The sequence below is a fragment of the Pempheris klunzingeri genome, chromosome 7 (genome assembly GCF_042242105.1).
Source record: "Pempheris klunzingeri isolate RE-2024b chromosome 7, fPemKlu1.hap1, whole genome shotgun sequence".
In the NCBI taxonomy this organism is placed as follows: Eukaryota; Metazoa; Chordata; class Actinopteri; order Acropomatiformes; family Pempheridae; genus Pempheris; species Pempheris klunzingeri.
The window spans coordinates 13,057,252-13,071,757 of NC_092018.1; the positions used below are offsets into that span (position 1 = coordinate 13,057,252).

General features: G+C 38.2%; 1 protein-coding gene across 1 annotated transcript; it reads left to right on the forward strand.

Moving 5' to 3' along the window:
- Nucleotides 1–3,450: 3,450 nt before the first annotated feature.
- ptgs1 (prostaglandin-endoperoxide synthase 1) lies at nt 3,451–12,855 on the forward strand. The gene is made up of 11 exons (XM_070833428.1): nt 3,451–3,457; nt 3,537–3,608; nt 6,024–6,140; nt 7,213–7,353; nt 8,171–8,314; nt 8,394–8,575; nt 8,735–8,818; nt 9,555–9,801; nt 9,987–10,273; nt 11,058–11,205; nt 11,899–12,855. The coding sequence occupies exons 1-11, from the start codon at nt 3,451–3,453 to the stop codon at nt 12,246–12,248; spliced, it is 1,779 nt and encodes a 592-aa protein (XP_070689529.1). The 3' UTR covers nt 12,249–12,855.
- Nucleotides 12,856–14,506: the final 1,651 nt, after the last annotated feature.

Here is a 14,506-nt window from a genome sequence, read left to right on the forward strand (position 1 = left end):
TATCTCAGTGCTCGAAATTTCCTACAGTTCCCATAAAACCAGAAAACATTTAAGCAGTGGGCGGGGTAAAAATCAGTGTGCTGCATTCAAGTGCCTCTCATTTACTCCTTTTACAATCAAAAGATTTTACTTGAAACCCTGATGTTTTACTTGAGAAAGCAGAGCAGAAAAAGTAAAGCAAACATACATTATAATAATATGTTTCTTAATACATTATTAATTCAAGGCACGTTAGTCGCAGTACATGTATCATTAATTAAACTTCAGAAAAGAAGAAGAAAATAACGATTATGGGTCTTAATTGTGCATTTAATTTACAAGGACTTAAAGGCGTCTTTTCCACTTCACTCCTACATCACCATCTCTGAACCCCAGCACTTTTACTACTGTACTTAAATACAATCTCAAGGTATTTTTACTTTATTTGAGTATTTTCATTTTGTGCTACTTTTCATTTCAGAGGGAAATATTTTACCATTTACTTTAATACATTTATTAAACAGCTGTAGTTACTTTTCAGAATAAAATTTGACATGAAAAAACATGATAAGATTTTTTAATTAAATTTGTTTCGATTAAAACACCGGCTGGTCTAGATTAGGACACCTCTCATGTCTCAGATGTCTGTGAGCTGTTGATGGGACTTTTTCAGATCGTTTCATTTAAATTATAGAAATTATAATAGAATCACAAAGAGATCAAACTATCCAAAAGTTCACTAAAAATTCAATTTTACAGAAGAGTCCAAACTAGTAATAAAAATCTGTGTCGTCTTCTCTCTCCCATTAATCATCTCGTGACCCCTCAGATTGATTTTGTGACCCTCTGGAGGGGCCAGACCCCTCATTTGGGCACCCCTGGACTATACTACACAGTCATTAATATTAATAACATGATAATATAAAATAGAATTATACAGATGTTGCAGAGCAAATACTTTTGATCCTTCAAGTATATTTTGACTGTAATGCTTTTTACTTCAGTAATATTTTAAATGAACGACTTCGAATAGAGTACTTCTATATTATTGGTGCTGTAAAAACATTTTCCTTAATTTAGCTACATTTTCTGTAAAGAAAAATCATATTCACAAACATGTCTTTACATAATTAGAGTCATAATTGCATTGAGAACCATTACGTTAGATTAAAATAAATCTTCTGGACGAAGATTTCGGAGCCTATAGGACCACCTGGATCGTCCCTTAGTCCTAAAGCGTCAGGGCTGCACACAAACACACCCGATCACACAGACAGACAATATGGGCTCACAGTGAAAAGAAGCTGAGCTCATACCGTTGTGGGCTGAAGTGGTTTGTGAACCATGACGTGTACTGTAAGATAACAGGACGTGAAAAACAAACGTTAGCACTTTTGTTTTTTTTTTGTCATCAAGACGGATCAGCTACTGCTGTTTAATCAGCAGTGACAATGTTAAAGACAGAAGCGTTTTCCTGCATTTATTGGAAAAACAAATTCAGTTAAGTCAACAATGTCTTCAGAGAGAGCTGAGGTCTGAAATCTCTGAGGTTTAGAAGGACTAGCCGAACATGTTTTGGTCAAGATTTGACTTATCACCATGTGCATTGCAGACAAGCTAGTCCTGAAATTGCTACAGTGTGCAGTAAATTATGCAAGAGAGTTACTTCAGCACGCAAAAATCTCTCTTAGGTTTGGCTCAGATGATGTCTCTGTGGGAAGGTATCAAAGATCTGGCAAATCAACTGTATTTTTTGGTTAATTTTTAAAGACAAGCCTCTTTGTTCCCGTATTTGTGACTTTTCCGCCAGTAGGAATGATTGAAAAGGAAGACGTGTCGGTGAAAGGTTGCTGTTTTGATTAATCTGCCTCAGTAATGTGAAAGACAAGCGCTTCCTCCTCCCTCAGAACCACCCTGAAACATTCAAGGGAAAAAATCTGAAAACATCTTGTGAGACTGGACATATTTGATAGATTTAACATGGCAGGGAGAGACGAGGAGAGAATGAATGAACAGCAGGACCCTCATGTCATCATCTACAGGGACAAGTACATTCACTCAAGTGCTGGATAGCACAAATATGAGGTACTTTATTTTAGTGTTTATTGTCTCATGCCACTTTCTATTTTTACTAACTACATTTCAGAGGGAAATATTACAAGTTACTTTACAAATTAAGACCATGTTTTGTTCTAAATTAAACACCCCAACAGTATATACACATACAGCTGAAATGAATTGTAGATTAATCAATTATTAGTCACGCTCCTATTATCATTATTATTGGTGTTGTCTTGTTTGTTCTCTGTAAATTTAAAAGTTTGGTCGTGACCTGCTGTATATGGAAAGTATCTTGACATATCTTTAGTTAAGAATTGGCGCTATATAAATAAAAGATGATTGCTTTATTGATTGAATTAGGCAGATATCAGAAAATGAGGTATTTTGATACCATTTATGCTAATCATTTTAACCATTTAAATCACTTTTCATGCAAAAACATCTCACAGTTCCAGCTTTTGGACTGTTGGTTAGACAAAACAAACATTGTGAAGGTGTCCCTCTGCGCTCTGGGTGATTGTGACGACATGTCGCACCAAGATTTCTCATAGTTCAAAATGAGCTCCACCTCAACCAACTACAACATTGCAATTCTGCTTTTACATTAATGCATTAGTTATAATAATCTAATGATATAACATATAATACTAGAATGCAGTCTACATATATTTATCTGTAAATGTTAAATTAAGGAAATATATTAATATCACAGGGGACATATTCTGCACTTTTAATTCTAACTTTATCCTGATTAGAGGATAAAGTTCCATGTTGGAACTTTAATTTCCAACATGGGTGGGAAGACCTCAATCTGCTCAGTAAAATCTAAATTTGAACATCTACAATTCCAATTAGGGTAATTATTGATCACGGCAATCATAAAAACTCCATTTGTTGAGAAAGATTTGTTTGAGATTATCAAAAGCTCCAGACAGGCTACTAAATGGACCTTGTGGTAAGACTGTATACTCAACACCTGTTCATGGTTTATTAGACTTTCTTAAGTATCACCACCAACTGAAGCCTGGATGTTATATTCATTTTCCAGCAGGTGGAGATAGAGCACTCTGAAATTCTCCTCAAACATCAACCTGTCTGTTTCCTGTCAATGTGATGCTTCATATACAAGTAACGTCCATTGTTTGTAGACAGAACATGTTTCTTTTAATGAAACATCATCCTGAGAACAATTTGCCCACAGGCTCTGCCTAAAAATGGCCAAAATGACTTGGCGCCAGTTCCTGGAGGCTTTCTGTCTTTAAATGTATCTAAGACTAAATGGAGGAAGTGGAGGAAACTGTGTTGCCGCCCATTCTCTATAGTTCATGTTATGAAGCCTGTCAGACCACATCAGCAGGCCGAAGTGTTGTTACACTCTAATTTTGAGCCCTTGCAGAACGATCCGGAGTCATGAGAGGTGAGTCCTAAAATTAAACACCTCCTGAATTTTATGTTTTTGCACCAAGTTAATATTCAACTGTTGTCATTCTCTGTAGAGTTTAGCATCTTCTCCATCTGGATGTTTATCAACCTGTTGCTGCTGAAGAGTTCATCATGCGCAAGTGTTGGTGAGCAGTTTTTCCTTTTTCAACAGAGAATAATTGTGCATCTTTATTGTTTTGGCTGATGATTTGAGAGCTTGGTCTGAGGACATAGTGATCATTATAAGAGTGTATTTCATGACAATATGTGGTTCTTCCTTTCTTTTTAGACAGCTTATTGTACAAAACTGAGATACATTTAGAGTGTCAATGTCACGACATATTCTGTGACCTGCCCTGCACTGTCACATGGATGTTACTCAGTATAAGTGGGTGCTGCTATTAAATGTGTTTTTAAACAGGTATAACAGTCTCTGACAATAGGTACAGTAGGGTCCGAGTTTGGGACAAAACAATACATACATATATATGTATTTGTTTTGTGTATATAATGTATAATATATGTATGTATTTGTTTTGTTTTCTTTTTGTTTTGTTTTGTTAAAGAAGGGGTGAGAAATGCATTGCACATTTTTCTTTTAAACTGTGGCCCTACTGAGCCTGCAAATTGTACAAGTATATGCAGCATCTAAATACTGTTACTGTACTTTGCCTTTCTTCTGCCTGTTTTAAAGACTGAATAATGTTTAAACACAAGGAAAATTGTGCAAAAGAATAGGTTGTTTCTAAGGTAGTGGTAAGCTTAATAACCACATAGTAATAAAAACACAGTCATAATTTTACTAAGTTAAATGTACCAAAGCATTAGGAGCAAAAATGAATCTAAAGTAACAAAAGTATAAAAGTTCTCATACGTTTTATTACTAGTGCATTAAGGTGTATTTTGATTTATGGCTGCATTATATCTTATAAGAAGGTCACATCAAGATGATCCTATTTGAGTAAATGTACTCTCATTATCTTGTGACAACTCCAGAGCGTTTCCTTGTTCCCCTGTCTCCCAGTGCATGCTGGGATAGGTTGTGTCCCTGAATGGATGTTTGGAGAAGCAGACTGGATGCAGTTTAAAGAGCGTCATGTGGATCATGACATGGGACTGTAGCGCAGAGTGTCTTACCTACAGAGTGGTTTAGATTTACTCAATGATTATAGTCGGACAGAAAAAGGCTGATTTTGATATAATAATTAAATCTAATCTGAATAATGAAAATATTCTGTGGACTGACGAGACAAAAGTGGAACTTTTTGGAAGGTGTGTGTCCCGTTACATCTGGCGTAAAACTAACACAGCATTTCAGAAAAAAGAACATCATACGGACAGTCAAGCATGGTGGTGGTAGTGTGATGGTCTGGGGCTGCTTTGCTGCTTCAGGACCTGGACAACTTGCCGTAATTGATGGAACCATGAATTCTGCTCTCTACCAGAAAATCCTGAAGGAGAATGTCCGGCCATCAGTTTGTGACCTTAAGCACAAGCGCACTTGGGTTATGCAGCAGGACAATGATCCGAAGCACACCAGCAAGTCCACCTCTGAATAGCTAAAAACAAAAACAAAATGAAGGTTTTGGAGTGACCCAGTCCAAGTCCGGACTTAAATCCAATTGAGATGCTGTGACATGACCTTAAACAGGCCATTAATGCTCGAAAACCCTCCAATGTGGCTGAATTAAGACAATTCTGCAAAGAAGAGTGGGCCAAAATTCCCCCACAGCAATGTGAAAGACTCATTGCCAGTTATTGCAAACGCTTGGTTGCAGTTGTTGCCACCAAGGGTGGCACAATCAGTTATTAGGTTTAGGGGGCAATTACTTTTTCACATCGGGCCAGGTTGGTTTGGATAGCTTTTGTCCCTTAATAAATGAAATCATCATTTAAAAACTGCTTTTTGTGTTTACTCAGGTTATCTTTGTGTGATATTAAAATTGGTTTGATGATCTGAAACATGTAAGTGTGACAAAAAAGCAAAAACAGAAAAAATCTGTAAGGGGGCAAATACTTTTTCACACCACTGTATATTAGTTGTTCATGTAGGATAGACATGCTTATCTATCCTCTCGTTCACAGTGAAGAGGGAAGAAGCGTCTCACTATCTCTTTGAACTTCTGCAAGTATGAAGGGAGGACAGGAAGCCATGAGTGTTAAAGATATGTGAGACGTGGCTGTGGTGGGTGGTAATGCTTCTTGCTTTGCCCAGAAGCAGTGAAGAAATGACTGAAAAGTAAACCAACTCTTGTAAAGAGTATTCTGTGTTTTAAGTGTTATTCATCCAGGGTCGTGTCACTAAGAGCAGGACCTTTAGGCCCTCCATAACCTTTAGGCCTGGGTGGTTTTTCAGCTTTAAAATAACAATATTGAATGGGACAAACATATACAATTTATATGTTCATTAATTCACTTTCAGGTTGTCTGTGTTTGTCTGTGGTTTCTCAGGTTTCAGTATCGCTGCACCCTCTGTTGATCAGTCGTTTAGTGTCGCACAGGCTACATTTTACCAATCATTCATTCATACAGAGTAAGATGGTATTTTTCCTCCTCTGCAGTGAATCCCTGTTGTTACTACCCATGTGAGAATTCAGGAGTGTGCGTGAGATTTGGCTCAGACCGCTACGAATGTGACTGCACTCGCACTGGTTTCTATGGAGAAAACTGCACTGTTCGTAAGTAAAGCTGCATTTACATTTTCGTCATAAATCAACGTGTGAGTGAGGGTTCATTTAAGTCACAGTTCCCTCCAAAAAGCCTGGTCAGCCTCCCAGTTACCCCCGTCAGTAAGACCAGGCAGACAGTACAAATAACACACACACTTTAAACTCATTGCATTCCTCTCAGTTTTAGAAATGATTTAAAGACTCTCCTGCTCGTTTTTAAGGACAATTAGTGCTTTAAATCACTGAGTGAACTGGCAGCGGCCCTTCTCTCAGACATGTTTTTCACCTCTGTACCTTCCACGTTGCTCAGGTCCTTTACAGATGGACTCTTAGTCATCTCAAAAAATCTCAACAAAAACACACGGGGAGTCAGACTTTCGCCACTGCGGCCCTGGTCTGAGGATCTGAGAGATTGTGGGCATATTTATAAGAAACATATCAAGTCTTAACATATTAATGCATATCTTTTTAGCCTGGCTTTTACTTAAGGTGCCTCGTCATTTGTTGGTTTGGTAGTTAAGTCTCAATCATTGTTCTTTATACTATTTTATCACTTGTTTTTATGTGTTGTATTGAATTATTTTTACCATTTTATTGTTTTATTGTTGTAATTTGTAGTCTAATAGTTTCTATTCATTGTTTATTCTTGTTTTTACCTTTTTGTGGGTGCTGTTTTTAATCTGGCTCCGTGAAGGGCTGCGTGTTGTATGAGGTGTCTTGTAAATAAAGTTGAGTTCAGTTGGCCTTTAGTTTTAGTGCATAATATTATATATACAGCTGTGAGTGCTTATAAGTTGTTAATTAATATATTGTGCTACACATAACCTGCAGTTCTTTTCTAGAAGGTCAGAGGTCAAACGGTCGATTTTAAGACACTAAAGCTCAAACACCTGATAAACTAAAGAGCTAAAAAAGTGTATTTACTCAAGTGTCGTCTTGGAGGGCAGCCAGATTTCACCACCCGGCAACACAAACGTTTTCCTTATTAATGGTTTATATATAAATTATTCACTTTCATATATAAATGATTCAAAGTGTGTTTGTGGTATAGACACAGTTTATTCTTGATCTTTGTGTGCAGCGGAGTTCTGGACCAGAATTCGTCTAATGTTGAAGCCCAGCCCGACGACAGTCCACTTCATCCTCACACACTTCCAGTGGTTCTGGGACTTCGTCAACAGCTCTTTCCTGCAAGACACGTTCATGAGATTAGTGCTGACAGGTAGGTGAATTTCTGAAAGGTTAAAAACTGACACTCACACAAGTCAGTAAGTCAGCAGAATGACCGACCGACTGCAGCAGATAATCAACATGACTTGCAGCTAATATTATCCAACCATTTGTTTCTCGTTATTTAGGGTCACAGTATGTATTTACACTAGAAACACTCCTGCAGGGGTTGTAGTTTTATCAGCCTTGAGGTTAGTAGAGGTGGAGACACATTTTGATAAGTAAGCTGCTGCATCTGGAGCGATGGGAGTGTTTAACACCACATTTGTTTGAATCCAGAAAAAAGGAACTGAGATACTACACTTGAGAGAGCATTAAGATATTTGTTGCTAAATACAGCTGGAATACACAAGTTGCATGCTCTCACATTGGGCTGCTTCTTATCTCTTATAGGAAAACTGTGACTGAGCACAATTAAACAATTTAAAAAATCCCACGAATAAGAAAAGATGTCTTTGTTTGAAGTGTACCTGACTCCATGTCTCACTCATCCTTAGGCCCATTGGTACTACTGAAGATGTTCTTTAATCTTTAAAATCTGATCATAAATATACAGTTTTGTATACATTATATATGAAAAAAGCTAAATAATGTCCTAAACAACTGTGCACTAGTTTTTTGGCAAACATCTCTCAAACGTGTTAAAATAATGCAGTTTTTGGGGACTATTTTCAGCTGTGGATTAATATACATTTGGTGTGCTATCAAGCATTGGTAGCTGCAGCAGGACACTATGAGTAAAGATAAACTACACTACCCACGCTTATTGTAGTGCCTGTAGTAACACAAATTGTCACCTGCTCCCAAAGTCAGAAGCGACCTCATCCCCAGCCCCCCGACATACAATACTAAATATGGATACCTCAACTGGGAGTCCTACTACAACATCTCCTACTACACCCGGCTCCTCCCTCCTGTGCCTGAAGACTGCCCTTTGCCAATGGGGACTAAAGGTGAGACCCGCAGCACACCACTGCACACAGACGGTTGCACTCCTGTAGGAGGAATCTCAGCATGTTTCTTCCTCTACAGGTAAAGCTATTCTTCCGGATCCCAAAATCTTGGCTGAGAGGTTTTTTAAGAGGAAGAAGTTCAGGCCAGATCCTCAGGGAACCAATCTGATGTTTGCCTTCATGGCCCAGCACTTCACCCACCAGTTTTTCAAGACAGACCATCATGTCAAGGGGTCCTTCACCAAGGCTTTAGGACATGGGGTGAGACGCATGCAGCAGTCAGTTAGAATTCAGTCATTATTAAACATCAGTCATTATTAAACAAGGAGATTAAACATAAAACAGATGTCTCTTTCATCATCTGTGGGTTGTGAATGTGTGCTGATTTTGTTTCTGTAATTTTCTCTCTCACACACACAGGTAGATGCAAGCAATATTTATGGAGACAACCTCATGCGACAGCTTCAACTCCGGCTTCATAAAGATGGGAAGCTGAAATATCAGGTGATAAAGAAATAGCTTAACATTTTAGGAATTACGCTTACTTGCCAAAGACTGGAAACAGGGGGAAACAGCTAGCCTTGCTCTATCTTAAGGTCACAAAACGTGCCTTTCAGAATATAGTTTATTACATTTATTCATTTACAATTAATATTAATTAATAATATTCATTTACAATTTATTCAACTGCAATTCCAAATGTGTTTTTGCTTAAATTTTGCTTAGCTCTCCTATTACATTGTCAGTCCCATGAATCTTTGAAATATCATCATTTTGAAAGGAGAGAGCCATTTTTATTTTGAATGGAAATGTACTCTGTATCTGATATATGAGTGCTAATGCACAGTAGTTTCTAAAGAGTCTTGTATATCTAAAGGCCTTAAATAACTTGCACTTCCCCACCACAGTCATAGTGATAAAGTGGTTAAAGCGAGACAATCCTATCACCCACTCTGTGCATCGCTGGCAGCTCACAGTGTGTTATCTTGCCTTTGACATACTTATAATCAGGGTTTGAGGGAGAACTTCCTCAGAACATCTTTATCTAAAAGCCACTCTGCTTGAGTATGTTGTTTCACAACTAAAACTTGAGTGCTTTTGACTTGGAATTCACTTGACATGGAATTTAAATTTATTGAGAAAAGAGTAAAGAAAATGGCGGATTCACAAGTTTGAATAGCTAAGACTCAAACTTGTGCTTCTCTCTGACGTGTGTATTGATGTTTTTGTTTGTTCACAGTTAGTGGATGGTGAGATGTACCCTCCTACAGTATCTGAGGTCCCTGTGCACATGGTGTATCCTGAGGGTTTCCCTCCAGAGCAGCGGTTTGTCATCGGTCAGGAGATATATGGCATCCTGCCGGGCCTCACCATGTACGCCACCATATGGCTCAGGGAGCATAACAGAGTGTGTGACGTCCTGAAGGCAGAACATCCCACCTGGGACGATGAGCAGCTCTTCCAGACCACCAGGCTCATCATCATTGGTGAGGATCAAGTCTTGAGACCACGTTTGTGTCAGTATTGGCAAATCATCTGTTACAGATTTTATTCTTCTCAGTTCAGTCCACAAAGACAAATCTCTGCATCTCTAATTGCAGTAGTCTTCTTCAAATGTCAAATGTCTTCAAAAAAGTTTGGCTCAGTGGGTGAAAATTTTTTTGTCCCCCAGGGGAGATAATCAACATAATAACTGAAGAGTACGTGCAGCACCTGAGTGGTTACCTGCTGAAGCTCAAGTTCGATCCCTCGCTCCTCTTCAATGTACGTTTCCAGTACAGCAACCGCATCGCTCTGGAGTTCTGCCACCTCTACCACTGGCACCCGCTGATGCCTGACAGCTTCTTCATTGACGGAGATGAAATCACATACCCCCAGTTTATTTACAACACGTCCATCCTCATGCACTACGGGGTGGAGAAACTGGTGGACGCCTTCTCTCGACAGCCTGCAGGACAGGTAGATCAACTACTGCAAACTCAGCTACACTCTTGTTAGTGCTTTACAGTACTATACTTATCCTATCAGTTAAAGTATAGAATAGTTTTATAAAAAACACGTATTTTCATCTTAAATAATGCATTATTCAATATTTAATCAGTGTTTTCCACCTCATATAAAAGAGGTGAGTCTTATTTATAAATATCTATAGGTATCTATGAGTTGTTAGGGTGATTTCCACTCTAAATGCAGTTCAAATAACTGTCCCAAAGTCCAAAAGAGGGAAAGTTAAGAGCATTTAAAAAAAGGTTGGAGAAAGGTCCAAATGCACTTAAAATAGTAATTTGTGTAGCAGAACTTTTTCTTTTCTACCCCATTAACCTTCTCATGACTCCTCAGATTTAACTCATTACCCCTGATGTGTTGACTCCTAGATTGAGAACCACTGGATTAAACTAGCTAACTGTATATAAAGTAGATAAAACTAGCTCCTCCTGAGAATGATACCACAAAGCTACCAAATTATTATAGACATACTGAGGGACACGATTGACAAGATTAAAAACCACTGAGCCATCTCACCTCAATCACTTCCTAGAATCAGCTGAGAAATAATATTCTCAGATATCTTGCAGCAACATCTAATGCATGCAAAGTGTTATTCCTGTTCATTGCTGAGTGCTGTTGCCTGCCAAGCAACAAGAGAGAGGACTGTTTACCTCTCACAGATTGCTCTGTGACATGACCTGACTGAACAGTTTGTTAAATTAACATTGAAGTGACGGTTTTGTCTGTGTTTCAGATAGGTGGAGGTCAAAACTCTCATGAAGCCGTGCTCAAAGTGTCAGAAATGGTCATCAGAGAGTCTCGAGCAACACGAGTCCAGCCCTTCAATCAATACAGGAAGAAGTTTAACCTAAAGCCATACACCTCTTTTTATGAATTTACAGGCAAGCAGGAATACAGTTGTAACTATTACTTGATCTTCTATCTTTTCCCCATGTATATATAGTACTGTGACATTTGTAAATTTAGCTTCAAACTAATTTAAACTGAAAATACCAGTTCTGATGTTAACATCAGAACTGGTATTTTCTGGGTCCTGCAACAGCAATTTGCGCTTTTTTTCCTGTACCACTGTTGCATGTAAAGTGAACCCAAAATGTGCACCAAAAATATTTACAATTCATGCAATCATTATTGAGGAATTGTCATTGCCGAAGCTAAAGCATGGATCAAAAATAAACAGGTATACTTGAGATGATTAAAAAATTGTTTCGCAAACTCTGCTTTGGAACTGGGTAAAAGAAAACCACTCTGCTAATACCACATTTAATTAAAAGGTTGTAACATGGTAAGATAATGGTTCAGATTCAGGTTCAGGTTACTTTATTTGTACCTGTTGGTAGATTTGGTTTGGTTTAATTTGGTGGACAAGGCATTCATCTTGACTCCACACTGGTAATAGTTCGCCAGGCTTCAATAAGCAGCACTGACAGAAATAACCTTTAGAATAAAAACATGAAATGAGATTAAAAAATAAAATCAGCATTTCTTCTGTAGCATCTGCACAATGTGGATTCGGTTGATTAAGGGTTTCGGTGAATAAGTTAATTAAGAGCTGCTTTCTCTTTTCCAATCAGGTGACATAGAAATGGCCAGAGGTTTAGAGGAACTCTATGGTGACATAGATGCTTTGGAGTTTTACCCCGGCGTCATGCTGGAGAAAACACGTCCTACTGGGATATTTGGTGAGAGTATGGTGGAGATGGGTGCTCCCTTCTCCCTGAAGGGCCTGCTGGGAAACCCTATCTGCTCCCCTGAGTACTGGAAGCCCAGCACCTTTGGGGGAGAGACGGGCTTCAGTATCGTCAAAACGTCCACTTTGAAGAAACTTGTGTGCCTCAACACCAAGTGGTGTCCATACGTGGACTTCCACGTTCCCCGAAATGATGAGGAGGCAAAACCAAGGAAACCATCCAGCGAACTTTAGTGAATACTCGCCTGATGATTTGCGATTTCATTAATTATCACTTTATTACTATACTACCTGCGAGAGATGACTTACAATACTTGTCTTTGTGTTGTAAACCTTTTCATAATCCCATTCAGTCTGGATGTATTGCTCTTTGGAGGATTTTATTGCTAAAGGTGCTCATTCAGTGGTTTTAATCATGCCAGCAGTGAATGACATACATTTACTACCTCCTGAAAACGCAGCTGACAAATTACATATTTTGAAACCAATGTATGCATTTTCATTTAGCAAGAATATTCCTCTGGCCCTCGGGAACATATTTAAATTTGCTAATGGAAGAGCTCAGTATGACTTTGATGATTTTGTTGTGTTTTGTTTGTGTGTTTTTTCCTCTTCTTTTCAGAATGGAGGCTTTGCATCACCATATTGTCTTCAAAACCAAAACAAAATAAAAATTTTTTTTATTGCATACCAATAACTTACTTTGATTAAAATGACCTCTCATGAATTTATATAACCTGTACAGAAGAAAATGTCAATTTCAAAATAACATTTTGGCCATTGAGCAGCTCCACTGGGGCAGTTTAACATTGCATTTTAATTTTCAATTTGTCAAATTCTTTGGTTTGCTTTGGTTTATTATAAAATACCTTCAAAACTAATCATATCAGCCTCTACTTTGTGTTTAGTGCTATTTAGCCAATGTTAGCATGCTAACATGCTAAACTAAGATGGGGAGCATTATACCTGTCACCGACAACCTCAATATGAAGTGATTTGTGTTCTCACACTGACTGGCTAACAGGATGCAGAGGACCACATGTTGCCCTGCAGGTGTGAGAAAAAAGCTCACACACCACTGTGGTTTAGTTGATGTCCCAAGATGTTAGAAGGCGGACGGGGTTACTTCTGTGTTTCACGTGTGAATTTAGAGGTTATAACTGTAGATGAGTGAGAAATGTGATCCAAAGGTTATAGAGGGCTTGATTAGTTTTTACTATATGGTAAACTAATAATTATATGTCCAATTTGTTGTAGCAAAACATCAACATTTCAGAAACTGGCAAGAAAAATATGATTTTCTTCCTGCGTTTCTGGGGCTTTATCAAAGAAGACTTTTTTTTTTTTTTTTTTTAAAGCAGGTATTTGTAAATGATAAAATAACTGATGGCTGAGTTCCATTTAGCTGTTTTTCTGTTTCAGGTTTGTGGTTATTGTGCGTGTAGGCTCAGAGCCAGCATTGCTTTTAGGAGTAAAACTGGAGCTTTTTCTCCTGTGAGAAATCAAAATGTCTGCTGTGAAAAAGTCCTATTACTCCTCAAAGAGAGCCTCAAAACTATCAACTCTACACAAATTAGATGCCATAGAGAATCAATTTTCAAAACATGCTGCAGTTGCCATTTTAAATACAGGCTGGAAGAATTGAACCCTGATCGTTCAGCTCATGAAGCTACATGGCGACAGCAGTCCTTAACCGCCATTGTCACCGAACAAAGCCATAAAACACTTTGCTGATATCATGCATGTTTCATAGAGTAGCTTAACCCTCTCACAAACACCATATTAGTGAAATCATTTGGCTTCAGTCAAGGATGCTTTTTACCACACTTTCACCCTGAATGAGACAAGTTGAACGGGATGAATCTGCAATGGAGGAGAATCATGTGTAGGAAAGAGCGATGGGAGAAAGAGACCTCTATTCTGTTGCAAAATGTCCTCCACAAATGGAGAGCTACTCACTGTATTTATAGTCCAGCAGAGTTTAAAAGCTCCCAAAACAGACGGTGTACCCATGTTATGAACCACAGATGTGCTTAGGGACATCTGGTGGAAAGGCAAGGGATGGCTCAGATGCGCACATGAAATAGCACTGAAATTAAATGAATGTGAATGCTAAATTCTGCAATATGGAGCTGAATTATATTATATGGAGCTAAAATACAAAAAACGGTATTTTAAAGATTCCAACAGCAAGTGAGGTTTATTATTCCACAAAGTAAGGAGTAGAGCTCCATGCACCACCACCATGCTGTAAACATCCTGAATTATTGTTGTAATTCTGCATGTAATTACTCCTTATTCTTTAATTCACCAGTGATGAAACTACAACTACAATTTAGGATGCCGTATTATTGATCAAACCACCAAACACTATAATATGTAATAAAAAAATAGCTCCACCATGACTGCATACAACATTAAATACTGATACTGATACAAAATCCGGAGTGACGAAGATTAGAACATACGGTTAGACCTTTAAAAAAGCAGCG